The sequence below is a fragment of the Carassius carassius genome, chromosome 11, assembly GCF_963082965.1.
Source record: "Carassius carassius chromosome 11, fCarCar2.1, whole genome shotgun sequence".
In the NCBI taxonomy this organism is placed as follows: domain Eukaryota; kingdom Metazoa; phylum Chordata; class Actinopteri; order Cypriniformes; family Cyprinidae; genus Carassius; species Carassius carassius.
In genome coordinates this window covers 23,191,332-23,204,466 of record NC_081765.1, presented here as the reverse complement: position 1 = coordinate 23,204,466, position 13,135 = coordinate 23,191,332, and the positions used below count along the sequence as shown (strand labels likewise).

Genomic DNA, 13,135 nt, shown 5'->3' with positions numbered 1-13,135 from the left:
GCTGAGCATAACTAGAAAATACTTAATGACAGAAATCAGGACATTCCATGACTTATTAAATTAACTTCCATTAATTTTTCAGGCATACAAATCACAAACTCCGATATTTCCAGGTTTTTCCCTGACTGTGGGAAGCAGGAAGCAAGTAAAACACACTCACCTAACTGTTGGAGCGTAGTTGCCTTCACCTGTGCAGGGAGATTCTCTGTTTGTAACAGACTCTCGTAAGCTTCCTTTGCGATGCGGTATTTCTTCTGCAGACAGACAGAGAAGGGGTCAGTGCTTTTTTACAGCCCCTCAGGGTGGACACAAAGGGCCTCGTCAAGCTGACCACAATGTATGGTCTCCAGAAGAGAGGAAACACACTGGACACTGACCAGGCCAGACACAGGGACGCAGGAGGAGACAGACAAAACAGGGGGAGGGTCAGTCCAGACCAGACTAGACTTAACAAGTCAGACACACAGAGGCATGCTCTGTATCAGTGTAACTTGAGAAGCCCTCTCAGAAGAAATGTTTGTTTTTCTTAGCAACCTTGACATAGATCTTTGCTGGAGTTGATGGCTGATCACCATATCTGACCAACCTGAGCAGCACCACTCCACAAACACTGGTCTAACAACTTAAATTAATCTGCGTGAAGGACAAAATCAACTTTTGTAAAACTTAGGCTTTAATTGGCTGGTTAGTGCAGTCATCATTGTTTACAGCAAAGTTTTGATAGAAAGAATGAGTATGTAAATGTCTTAATATAATTGCATTACATTTTCATTTAAGGCTAAGTGGATAAGAACTATGCTAGTTGAAAAGAAAAGACTTACTGAGTGACAAGAGACTAACTAAAGGCAAGCTGAAGCTAAAAGCAGGAGGAAAGGGAAGGGATCAGAACACACACGTCTTCAAGATGGCGCCCTAAAAACAAATCCATCAATCAAGAGTGTATGTTTGGGCAGAAGCAGTAAACTGTGAGCAAAAGCAAACCCCAGGACCAACTCCACTGCCCTCTAAACTCTAGAACCTGCACCTTTACAAGCAGCCATTTACAATGACAACAGAACACAACAGTGGGGTCCAAACAGTGTAAAATTCAATTTGAAGTACTGGCGAAATCACAAGATTTACCAATCAGACAAGCTGACGGTAGCATGAAAATAGTGATCATGGCAAGTAGTAGTGCAGTTTTAGCAGGGAATTGGATGTTTTGAAAGTAATGTTGGGTAGTGTCTTAACACATGGCAAATATGAAGATCTCACTGGGAATTCCTAAAATGTTTATTTGAATTAATGTATAAGGAAATTACAACGCATGTTGTTCCAAACCTGCAAGAGTATTTCTTCTGACCACAAAAATATGGAGAATGTTGGTAACCAACTATTGAACTCACAGGCTACCAGTGGTTATCATTCATAAAAATATATTTTGTGTTCAACAGAAGAAAGTAATTCATACATGTTTTGAAAAATATGAGTGTGAGTGAATAACCATTTTCAGTTTGGGGAAACTATCCCTTTAAGAAATTAAAAATAACTCAATTGAAATGCTAAAACACACAAAGAAAATCATATTTACATGTTTCTTTCTCCACCTCCTCAATATGTACTCAACACAATACTTTTTTTCTTAAATAACAATACACCATTTCTGTTAATTAAAGTTTGAATGTAAATACCGGTAAGTTTTTTCTCTTTTCTTTCAGATTTTGTCATCTAAATGCTTGACATCACAGATTCAACACCCTTTGCCTTTCCCACATAACCTTATCTTCATTTGCTTCAAATTAAACAGGGTAACTATTATGACAAAAGTATATGGATAGGAATTTATTTCAGGAAACAATGTCACTGTTACCATCTATACCATACAGAACCAATAGAACATTATACCCCAAAACATGGGTATCAATAAAACACTGCATATTCTGATATAATGTGTCAAAAAAGTGGAACACTCACCTGAATTTCATATACATGAGCAATGTGGAACTGAACTGTAGGGACAAAAAGAAGAACCGATCAATACCGGAAATCCTTTTCTGATGGAAACAATGCATTTAAATCTGATATCAGGCCACAAATTAAACCAGCGTTCTTTGCCTTCACAGTTTCAGCTTATGGGTGTACAGACACCGGGAAGAAAGAATATTAGCTTGCCCTTTGTGTAATTCAAGCATGGCATTACTGCCCGTATTCAAGGGAACACACGGCTGAATCCAGTCATGCAGTTTCCTTGGCAACTGCAGTCTCAGGCAGGATGGAAATGGTAAGAGGAAAAATCTAATTGAGGAAATATTCCTTTTTCTTATGAAAACCTCTTAATGAGATACCACACTTTGCTGCTAAAAAAAAACCCTCATGCACAATGTAACAAAGCATTTTCCTAATAAAAAGATATGTAATAATTCACACGAGTTGGAGGGTACTTACTTTCAGCTTTGGACAAAGTGCAGGGTGTGGAGTCAATCAATGCCAGCTGAAAATGCTGCAAGACAAGGTAAAGTTTGATTAGACTGGATACAGTTCGTAACCCTTATAGAAAGTAGGTACTGATTGTCTAAATTATCATACTGAAATCCTACTGTTAGATATGCCCAAATTATTTTGGCATCAAACAATCATACCATCATAATGATCCATCCATTTCATCTACAGTGAAAGCACCATTTCTTCTCCGACCAATGCCGTTATATTATTTAGGCATTCACAACATTCACAAACCACTGTCAACTTATTTTTAACAGAAAAGAATGCAACAAGCTCGTAATCATGATTTTGTTGGAAATATGAAATTTCCGATAGCACGTGAAGCACTCTCGCTCAACACAGTGGAGTAAATCATTTTGTTAACTTTGTGGTTTATTATTTTGAGTTGTATGGAACGGGTAACACACGTCCCTCTCACAATATATTGCTTTACAGATCTATCGCTTTTACCGCTCAGAAATATTCACGCAATCATGCAGCATGTATCAGAAGATCTGCACTCCGGTGCGGTTAGCACTCACGCTCACTGATCTATATATAACTGATCCGCGCTCTTGACCACCTCTATCAACCGAGCCAGGGACTGCTAAACGTAACGATTACATTTGTCAAACAAACCAGGCTTTGGGGGTCAAATGCGCTCCGGCACAGATAAGATTTCCTAGTGTGAGCACACCCTAATTATTCTCTTGCATCCTGCACACAGTCTCTACCCGCCCATCAAGTGTTGTCCCGCGCCACACTCTGCTGTGACGGGTCCTGCAATCGTGCAGGTCTCTAATAGGAAGATGCCTGTTATAATGTTATAATCAAGGCTCTGGACTCTGAGCATAACTTATTTTTCTATAACAAACTAGGGTTGGACGATTATGGCCTAAAATCAAAACCTCGATTAATTGAACATTTTACCTCGATTACGATTAATGAACAATTATTTTGTTTCTGTTTTGTTTTTTTGCCCTCATAGTTCACTGACAAGGTTTGTACTGTAAGCAGGGTCGTAGCTGGGGTCAGCAGGGCCCCGGTGCAGGTTGTACCAGTGGGCCCTGTTTGAAAGTGTTTAATTTGTATGCTCGTTCGGTTTATTTGATTGTGCTATTTAAATAGTGTTTAAGTTTTTTCAAGTTTGTAAGTGTCCAGGTACAGAAACAGAGTAAATAAATGTAAAATAGCACTGTAAAAATTAAACATACAGTCAAACCAAAATTTATTCTGACACCTTCAACATTTCTCACATTATCAGTTTATTTGCTATAGTTTAGAAAATGGTAATAAAATATGTCAAGAACTCAGTTAAACTGTCAGAACAAATTCATCTTGATAATTTCAGATAACTTTGATTGTAATCCATTACATAAATTTCTATCAAACAAAACTTCATACAACAGTCAAAACTTTGTTGGACAATTACCAAGCAATGATTAATTGTGTTCAGTCTGTGGTGTGAAAAGGTTGCATTAGCAATTCCGAAAAGGAGATCTCAGTTCAGTGTTACTATCTGTGAGACGCGGCTCTCTCTCTCTCCGCATGCGCACCGAGCACAGCGTGAGTAACCAGCTGCTCAGTTCAGCTTTCCGTGTCTTTTGTTTGAATGCTTTAAAGTTTTTTGAATGGTTAAATTGGCAAGTGGCAAGTCTTAACACGTGAAAATGATACGTTTTCATGACGACACGCAGCAGCGTTCTGTCAACTGTCCTGAGCGTCTTTTTAGACTGGCCTCAGTCAGACAGTTGAGATCGACTAGTAAAGGTGGGATATTTTTTCCTATTGAAAGCGCGATCTGACATCATAGCTCACTATCAGCAGTTATTTCATCTATGTTCGTAACATTTCTTATAGATTATTGCTCGGTGTAAGAGATATATAAAGATCAGATAAATATACATTGGCACAAGTACCAGTACGAGTGATTGCCTGTGTGAATTAGTCATACCGTCTCTATATTATTGTGAAGCTGTGGGTTGTAAATAGCCTTCAAAAGTAGAAAAATATGCTATAATACGTTTTCAGATTCTAAGCTACTTTAGTAATAAATCACAGAACAGCGCTGACAACTATTTTTTGCATTCCTCACACTTCACACTGTTTATATGAGTGTTCATTAGGGCTGTCGCGGTTACGAAATTTCCCCTGCGGTTATTATGGGTGGCTCAAAAGCGCGATATGCGGTATTACCGCCATTTTTTTTTTTTTTTTTTTACATACCTAATTTATCCTGATTTTGCTGCATACAAAGCTTTATCATTGAGTTATGTAGCATATATTGCTGCTTTTTTAACTGACAGAGAGACACGTTTTAAAACATTTTTGTTTATTGTTAAATGCCAAACAGCAACAAGAACATGCGTTTTCCAATAAAAAAAATTAAAGAAATCAAAGAGTTCTAACACGTATTACACGTATTTGCGCGCGACTTTGGACAGCAGCGGAAATCTAGACTGATTATCGCGTCACCACTGGCCCACCAGGACAGTGGATTCGCGTTGGGAGATGGAGATGCACTCCTCAAGCAGATAGCGTGTGAGCTCGTTATCTGCTCACGCTCTCTTGGGTATGGGCACTGACGCGGAGGTTGTCCGTGACTTCAGCAGGTATGCCTGTTACTTTCACGGCTGTATTTTACAGATTTCGCAAAGGCTTCAGCTACTCTTAACTGTCGGCCGGTCTCAGCTGTTCTTTTTGATGTTGCTCCGCGACCTGATGCTTGAGGGGGCAGTTGCGCTGGATGACAGGGGACACTCTAAAACGCTTAACATGGCCAAATGTACTAAGACAGTGATACTAACAGACCAAACTCACTAAAAATCATACTAATAAAGTATACTATCTATAAAAAAAATCAGATGAGCCCTGAATATGAATGCAACTCGTTAAATAACACGTTAAGCCTTTTCCTCCCATAGAAAACCGTTATAAGAAAACGCTTAATGTACTAAGACAGTGATTTTTAAAAACCAAACTCACTAAACATTATACTAATAAAGTATACTATGTACAAAAAAAAAAAAAAACCGTGTGAGTCCTGAATATGAATGCAAGTCGTCTAATAACACGTTAAGCCTTATAACGGTTTTCTGTGGGAGGAAAAGGCTTAACGTGTTATTAAACGCATTGAATTCATATTCAGGGATCATCTGATTTTTTTGTAGATAGTATACTTTATTAATATGATGTTTAGTGAGTTTGGTCTGTTAATATCACTGTATTGGTACATTAAACCACGTTAAGCATTTTTCACGTTAAGCGTTTTAGAATGCCCCGATGACCTCAATTAGATGTATTGCTGCGTCACAGGAACCTTTTTGCAGCAAATTTTGCATATCGGCTCATCTATATTCGCTGGCTCGCCCTTTTCATTGGGTTGAAAGCCAAAATGTTCCCAAACTGGTGACGTGACATTAGGTTTTGGGACGAGATCGAGCTCCTCCCATCGTTTCAGCCGGCCTATTCAAAACAAACGAAGCACCATAAAGCTACAACGGCTCGTGAGGAAATTACAGTCGGAACCATATTGTACCATTAATTTATTTAACATTAAATGCACAGTGACAAATTGAAAAAACAAGAAGGCCACAGCCTCATAAAAAAAAAAAAAAAAAAAAAAAACCTGAACACTGCGGTTGCCGCGGTTTCTGCGGTTGCTATCTTTCTTCTGCGGTTTGCTTGTCAATTGCGCGGTATTACAATATTGCGGTTATCGCGACAGCCCTAGTGTTCATGCCACAATGCAGCTGCGCGAACATGGTAGCTCGATGTAATTATACACATCCGACCATCTAATCGCTTGAATGTTCAAACCATAAAACAAATACAACTGACAAAGTTTAGTGAAGACGCAAGGCTCACCTCTCGCGCGCCATCACTATGTGTTGAACTGGCGTTCACCTCAGTGTTTTGCTTTTATGCCACTGATGGAGAGCAGAGTCATGTGGCTAAACACGCGGTATGTTTTTTAGGGGGAAGTATTAACTTTTTAAAAAAATTTTAAAAAGGATTTTAAAAAACGAGAAACCGACATGGGAAAATTAAGTCGGTTAGAGGTTCTGAATTTCGGTTTCGATTACTTTTCGATTAATCATCCAGCCCTATAACAAACTATAAAATATTTTCTATAAAAACGTTAATGTCCTGGCAGTTATAAATGGCTTGTTTTATATTTAATTTAATTACATTACTGTTATAAGTTTGAGATTTATTTTTCACAATAAATATTTTAACTGCTAATATGTAAAAGGAACACTGCTGTAAAAAACACCTTATTTGTTTAAAGTGTTTGCAAACTAAATATTACACTTTTGTTCATATAGCAGTATAGGCATACTTTAAATGAAAACAAGTGCAAAATACCCTACTTTTGAACATTAATCACAATTAATTGCATAGTTATGCACAAAACTAATAATCTCAGACAATAATTGCGATTAAGTAATTTTATCATTGCCTAGCAAAAGCATGTGTGTGTGTATGTGTATATATATATGCGCACACACACACACACACACACACAAGCCCTCTACATTGCAAGTAAATGAGTAAATCGCTCGCTTATGTGACTAAATCTCCACTCTGGGCGACTAAATGATGTCTAATATTAACTAATGGCTTATAAATTCTCAGATTTTACTCGCCCGTGTGTGAGTTGGAGGCGAAGTATAAGTTTAGCACAGATATATTTTCACCCGCTAAACACACTAGCTGAGAGTTTCACTCTGCATCAAGCATGTGCTATTTTCAGTTCATCTCAATGGATGCACAGCTCTGTCTCACACTCACGCAGAGAGAGAGAGAGAAAGAGAGAGAGAGAGAGAGAGAGAGAGAGAGAGAGAATTGACGCGCTACACGTTAAGGATATTCTTTGTTGTATTTTCCTGTAAAAATAATGGTGTTCCTTTGGATTCTTCAGCTTTAAAAGAACTGCCAGGTTTTCCGGTAGTAGGCAGAATAATGGCGCAAATGGCAATATCATTGGCTGGTGCTCACTTATTATCATCCCTGTATTAATTTCAGCAAACACACACAACCTGATTAATATTCATGAATCCAGCAACTCATTAAACCTTAGTGTGTTTATATTGTTTTATATTGTTATATTGTTTATATTGTTCTATATTAGTAGAATTCGTATCAGTATTTGTGTTATTTCCCCAATTTTTTTTTTTTTTTTTACAGAAACACAGTCACCAAAAAAGCACCAACACCAGTCCAGTTAAAATGAATATAATAAGACTAATATGCATTCAAACATGGTTATCAAGTTTTAATTCTAATTAATACTTATCATAATATAATTGCTTCACAGACTGATGTTAAGAGTGTACTCTTATCTAAAAAAACTGCCATTTTACAAACATTTATAATATGTATATCAGTCTGGCGAGTAAACCAAGAAAAAATTACTAGCCAATGGCGATTCAGTTGCCAAGGTGTCCGTAGAGGGCTGTGGTACAACCGAGCGCCAACCTTCCGCTCTCTCTCGTGAGGCCAATAAGGAAGTGACTAAAACTGCAATTCATCGACTGGCCGCTTGAGGCTGGCTGCAAAAGGGAGTCAGTTCCATAGACTCCCCATGTTAAAATGCCCAACTTTACAGCAGGAAAAAACATGTTTACAGCCTGGTTCAAAAAATGATTTTGGTCTAAATAGCTACTTTTGTCCTTCATGACAACTGTGAGGGGGGTGAATTTTTTTATAACTCATCCGTTTAAATTATATTAAGACTTAAAATTCTGCATAATTAAGGGCGTAGCCACTTGAGTGACAGGTGGATTGCCGCTGCTGACACTGCCGTCGTGCTAGGTGGGTGTGGCTTCAGCAACTAGCTCCCGCCTTTTTGCCCATTTTTGATTGTCCGGCAGAGTCGCGCGGTGACGCGCTGCCAAGATGGCGACGGCCCGCTCTACACACTTTAGGCTTCAAAAACACACTTCAGGAGACTACGGGTGACGTCACGGACACTACGTCCATGTTTTTATACAGTCTATGGGTACAACACAAAAATACAAATAATCTACTGAAGAAAAAGACCAATAAAAAAATTAAATGGGCTTAAAAAAAGCTATTAAGGATTTCAACACAAAAGCAAAAAAATCAGATGCATTACAGTAATGAGAATTGGAAAAATTGGTCTTTAATTGCATTGATATATATAGGACTACACATATATAGTTACTAAATGATTCTGACTCAAGAAAGAAATACAGCAAGGTCATGAGGATGTGATCCTGCATTCAGAGACAGCTAGTGTTGTACATTATGTTGTGCATGGGACACAGAAACAATCCCTGTGAGCAGCATGATCACAACACTAATCACAGACCTTTTAACAACCCCAGACATGAAGAATCACCAGCTGCTCAGGTTACTAAGAAACCAATGAACCTGTCCCAGCATAGAGGTACCTAGAGAAAACCCATTCACCTGCATAGCAACAACTAAGGAACATGGCCATGCATTACAATGTCCTGATGTCCAGCATACAAGACGTCAAAGACAGATCACAAAAGGACTGATATGACTTCCAACAGTCCACATTCATAGCTTGCCTCTCCGATATAATAGTCACTGGAGCCAAATTAACAGACAATAACCAAAATAGACACCAAATTCAAATATTTCAGAATAATGGAAATATAAAATGTTTTGTAACCAAGAGTTAATTTAGCCATGAACTAGCATTGAAAGTCAACCATTTATCAATCTCTGCACTCACATGCCAACGAGTCATCAAAACCATCTGTCAAAACAAGAAAACATACATCTATCTGCTTCATACGGACATCGTCCAACAAACAAAACACGGATTACTGACCACAGAAAGCCCTTTGTGCTGAGCTGATCTCCACTGAACAACTGCTTCCTACATGCTTGCTCGCTCTCTATGGCTCTTGACTGGCAAGTAGATAATGCAGCAGGATTACCAGTCTCTCTCTCGCTCTCTCTCTCTAATACTGATTCCTGTTCAAGAGAGAGCAGCGACAGGAGCTGAGAGATGACACGCTGCTCTCTCCTTCTCTCTCTCACTCTATACCTCCAGGCATTTTTCATCACACACACAAAGTACGCTTGCCGTAAGCTTTCGCTCTCTAGCTCTCTGCAGGAAATTGGCACAGGAGAGCATAGGGGAAAAAAGGATGAGTAAAGCAGGAGGTGGCAGGCTATTTAGTGCATCATATCAACAGGTGTTACAAGAGTTCTAATAATGGAACCAACACACTTTCAGGAAGTGCTCTTTGTTGAAGAAAAAAAAAAAAAGGAAGATGAAGTGCAATAGAAAGCAACACCGCTGCCATAAGATGCATTTTTAAGCCAATTTTAACTCTACACAGCATCTTTATACAGTTCATGCTTGGAGCAAAATAGCAGCAACCCATGCCATATATATATATAACCGATACTATATATATATGACCCTGTGCATTTAATTTATATATGGATAATGGACAGCTCCTATCAACTAGAATGGTGAAAGACAAATCTTAATATATATATATATATATTTTTTTTTACCTGGTATAGTCAAAAGTGGAAGTGAAAGTAGTGACATTTGCCAAGTATGGTAGCCCATACTCTGAATTGGTGCTCTGCATTTAACCCATCCAAGTGCACACACACACACACAGCAGTGAGAAGTGAACACGCACTCGGAGCAGTGGGCACCTATAGATCCAGCGCCCGGGGAGCAACTGGGGGTTCAGTGCCTTGCTCAAGGGCACTTCAGTCATGGTATTGAGGGTGGAAGAGAGCGCTGTTCATTCACTCCCTCCCACCTACAACTCCTGCCAGCACCGAGACTCAAACCGACAACCTTCTGGTAACTAGTCCGGCTCTCTAACCATTAGGCCACAGCTGCCCCATAGCGCATACTTGATCCGAGTGAATCAAATACTATAACTTTAAATTCTTAACTATAAATTCTTACAGCAGCCATATAGTGCGTTATAAATGCTTTTCATTAATATTTCTACATCAGATTGGTCATCTTTCCACTATGCTGTAGCTACAGTAACAATTTCTGTCATGAGAATGGAATAAGTTCTGTATGCATTTACAACAGGTACATTGTTTTAAAATGTAGGAGCAATAGCAAGATCACCTCCTGTTGTCTCCTATGGTAGACACTTACCAGAGGGTTATGTTCGAGGAGTGCAGGGTTGTACGGGAGAGAGTCACAGAATGCAGGGAGAGTAAAGACAGCACTGCTGCCTGCCCTCAGAGCAGAGGCTTTGTTCCCATAAGTGGGACACACAGAGAGCCAGTGAACATTCAGCTGCCTGCCAACAAACCCCTGCCACTCCTTCCCCAAAGCAGAGGGAGGACGTGCTGCATGTGCAGTTCTCGCGACTTATTAGCACTCCATCATAGTAATGGGCGATATAAACGATATGCGATATAAACGATACAAAATTGGCCTACGATAGAGATTCTAATTCTATTGCACTATCGCGATAATGCATGTTTGATGACGCAATCTACCCGCGAAATTTAGAGCAACGAGCTGCAGCCGGCTGCAACGCATCATCTTGAATAAACATGGCTGAAAGCGTCAGCGAAACAGAGGAGCTTGTGAAAAAGACTGGTGCAACATATATTATTTGGACGTGGTTTGGTTTTAAGCCGTCCGACGAGCAGCAGCAAAATATACTCTGTAGAGTGTGTGGGGCAAAAGTTCCAGCTAAGAGAGGTAACACGACTAATCTGTTCTACCACCTCAAAACTAAACATGTCGTCGAATACCAGCATTGCCAGGCAATGCAGCCAACCGCAAAATCCAGTACGAAGAACGCAGGACAGAAAAAACAGGATCTGATCCAAACCTCAATCCAACAGTCATTTTCAAAAGGTACTCCTTATATTAGGAAGAGCCCACGATGGATTGAAATTACTAGGGCCATAACTGTTTACTTGTTTAAGGACATGGTCCCTTTTCAAACGGTAGAGAGACGCGGCTTTAAAGCCATGATCAGAGCTATTGATCCACGATATGAGGTGCCAAGCCGCAAATACTTCACAGAAACCGAGATGCCAAAATTGTATGCCGAGGTCCGCGAAAATGTTGAAAAAGAGCTGTGCGACTTGAAATACTTTGCTACTACAACGGACCTGTGGTCGAGCCGTACCATGGAGCCTTTCCTCAGTCTGACCATTCACTATATAACGGATGATTGGAATCTTGGCAGCCGGTGTTTGCAGACGTCGTACTTCCCCGCTGAACATACGGCCGAGGAGATCGCACAAGCACTCAAGGAAACGCTCGAGTCATGGGGTTTAAAAGAAGAACGCCAAGTTTGCATTACTACTGATAACGGAACGAACGTGGTCTAGGCAGCGTCTCTGAATGATTGGACCAGGCTGCAATGTTTTGGACACAGGCTGCACCTCGCCATCGGTAGGTTAAAACATTTTGTGCATATGCATAATATTAGTATTTTAATAAATATTTATATATATATAAACCCACTTGGTATTATGAATATTATATGAATTATTTTTGTTATATATAATATTCATATAATAGTGCATAATTATAATATTTTAACATTATACTGTAATATTTGCCTATATTACTGCACAGTAATGTTGCATTTGCGTTTAGAGATGTAGAATTTGCCTCTGATCAGTTGTGTACCCAATGCTATTTTAATGTTGCATTTGTGTTAAGTAATGTTCATTCAATCTTAATCAAGCATTTCAGTAGTTGTAATGATAGTTTTTCAGTGTGTGTGGGGAGAGAGAGAGATTATAGATGAAATTAACTAATAATATCTTACAAATTTGTCAACAGAAAAAAGTGTTAAAGACCCCCGAATTGACCGTGCTGTTGGCGTATGCAAGAAAATTGTGAGTGCCTTTTCATACTCTTGGAAAAGAAGAAAGGAGTTGAAGAAAGCCCAGGCAGAGCACCATCTTCCCTTTCATCGGCTTATCACAGAAACGCCAACAAGGTGGGGGTCACGCCAGATGATGATCCAGAGGGTGCTTGAACAAGAGAAGGCCCTATCACAGGTACTGAAAGCAGACAGGAAAACCAAACACCTGGTACCCACTTGGCAAGATACAGATGTCTTGGAATCTATAAGCAGGACCCTCGGCCCACTGCTGGAATTCACAGACGCGCTGTCTGGAGAAGATTATGTCAGTGTGTCATACATCAAACCCGTTCTCCATCTTTTCAACAACACTGTTCTTGCTGCAGCTGATGATGACACAGAGCTGACCAAGGACATGAAAAGAGTCATCCTAGAGTACTTAAACGAGAAGTACTCAGACCCAAAAACGGTTGACCTGCTGGATATGGCCTCCTTGGTCGACCCACGGTTTAAAGATGCATATATAGCTGATGACCACCAGGAGTTCATCAAGACCAGAGCGGTAGCAGAAATTCTGTCACTGTTGGAGGTGCAAGCTGCTACGGTCAGAGAGCCACTGCCACACACAAGCACACAAGCTGCAGCTGTTGGTGCTGATGGTGCTGAAGCAGCTGTTGAGAGGCAATCGAAGAAGGTAAAACGGAGCCTGGGAAGCTTTTTCAAAAAGGCCTCCGATGGCACAGCTGCTCTCGCTGACAGAGAGGCCATCGAAGTGGAGCTAAAAAGTTACCTGCAGACAATGCAGGTTGATGGAGAGACTGACCCACTGGACTGGTGGCGGCTGCACC

General features: G+C 39.9%; 1 protein-coding gene across 1 annotated transcript in view; it reads right to left on the bottom strand.

Annotated features, from left to right (window-relative positions):
* LOC132153046 (lysine-specific demethylase 6A-like) overlaps positions 1-13,135 on the bottom strand; it is a 62,157-nt gene that overhangs the window by 19,847 nt on the left and 29,175 nt on the right. The window contains exons 8-10 of the mRNA XM_059562187.1: positions 2,425-2,479; positions 1,954-1,988; positions 161-254 (exon numbers count right to left, since the gene is read on the bottom strand). Coding sequence (XP_059418170.1) covers positions 161-254; positions 1,954-1,988; positions 2,425-2,479 — 184 coding nt within the window. The remainder of the gene's footprint in view (positions 1-160; positions 255-1,953; positions 1,989-2,424; positions 2,480-13,135) is intronic.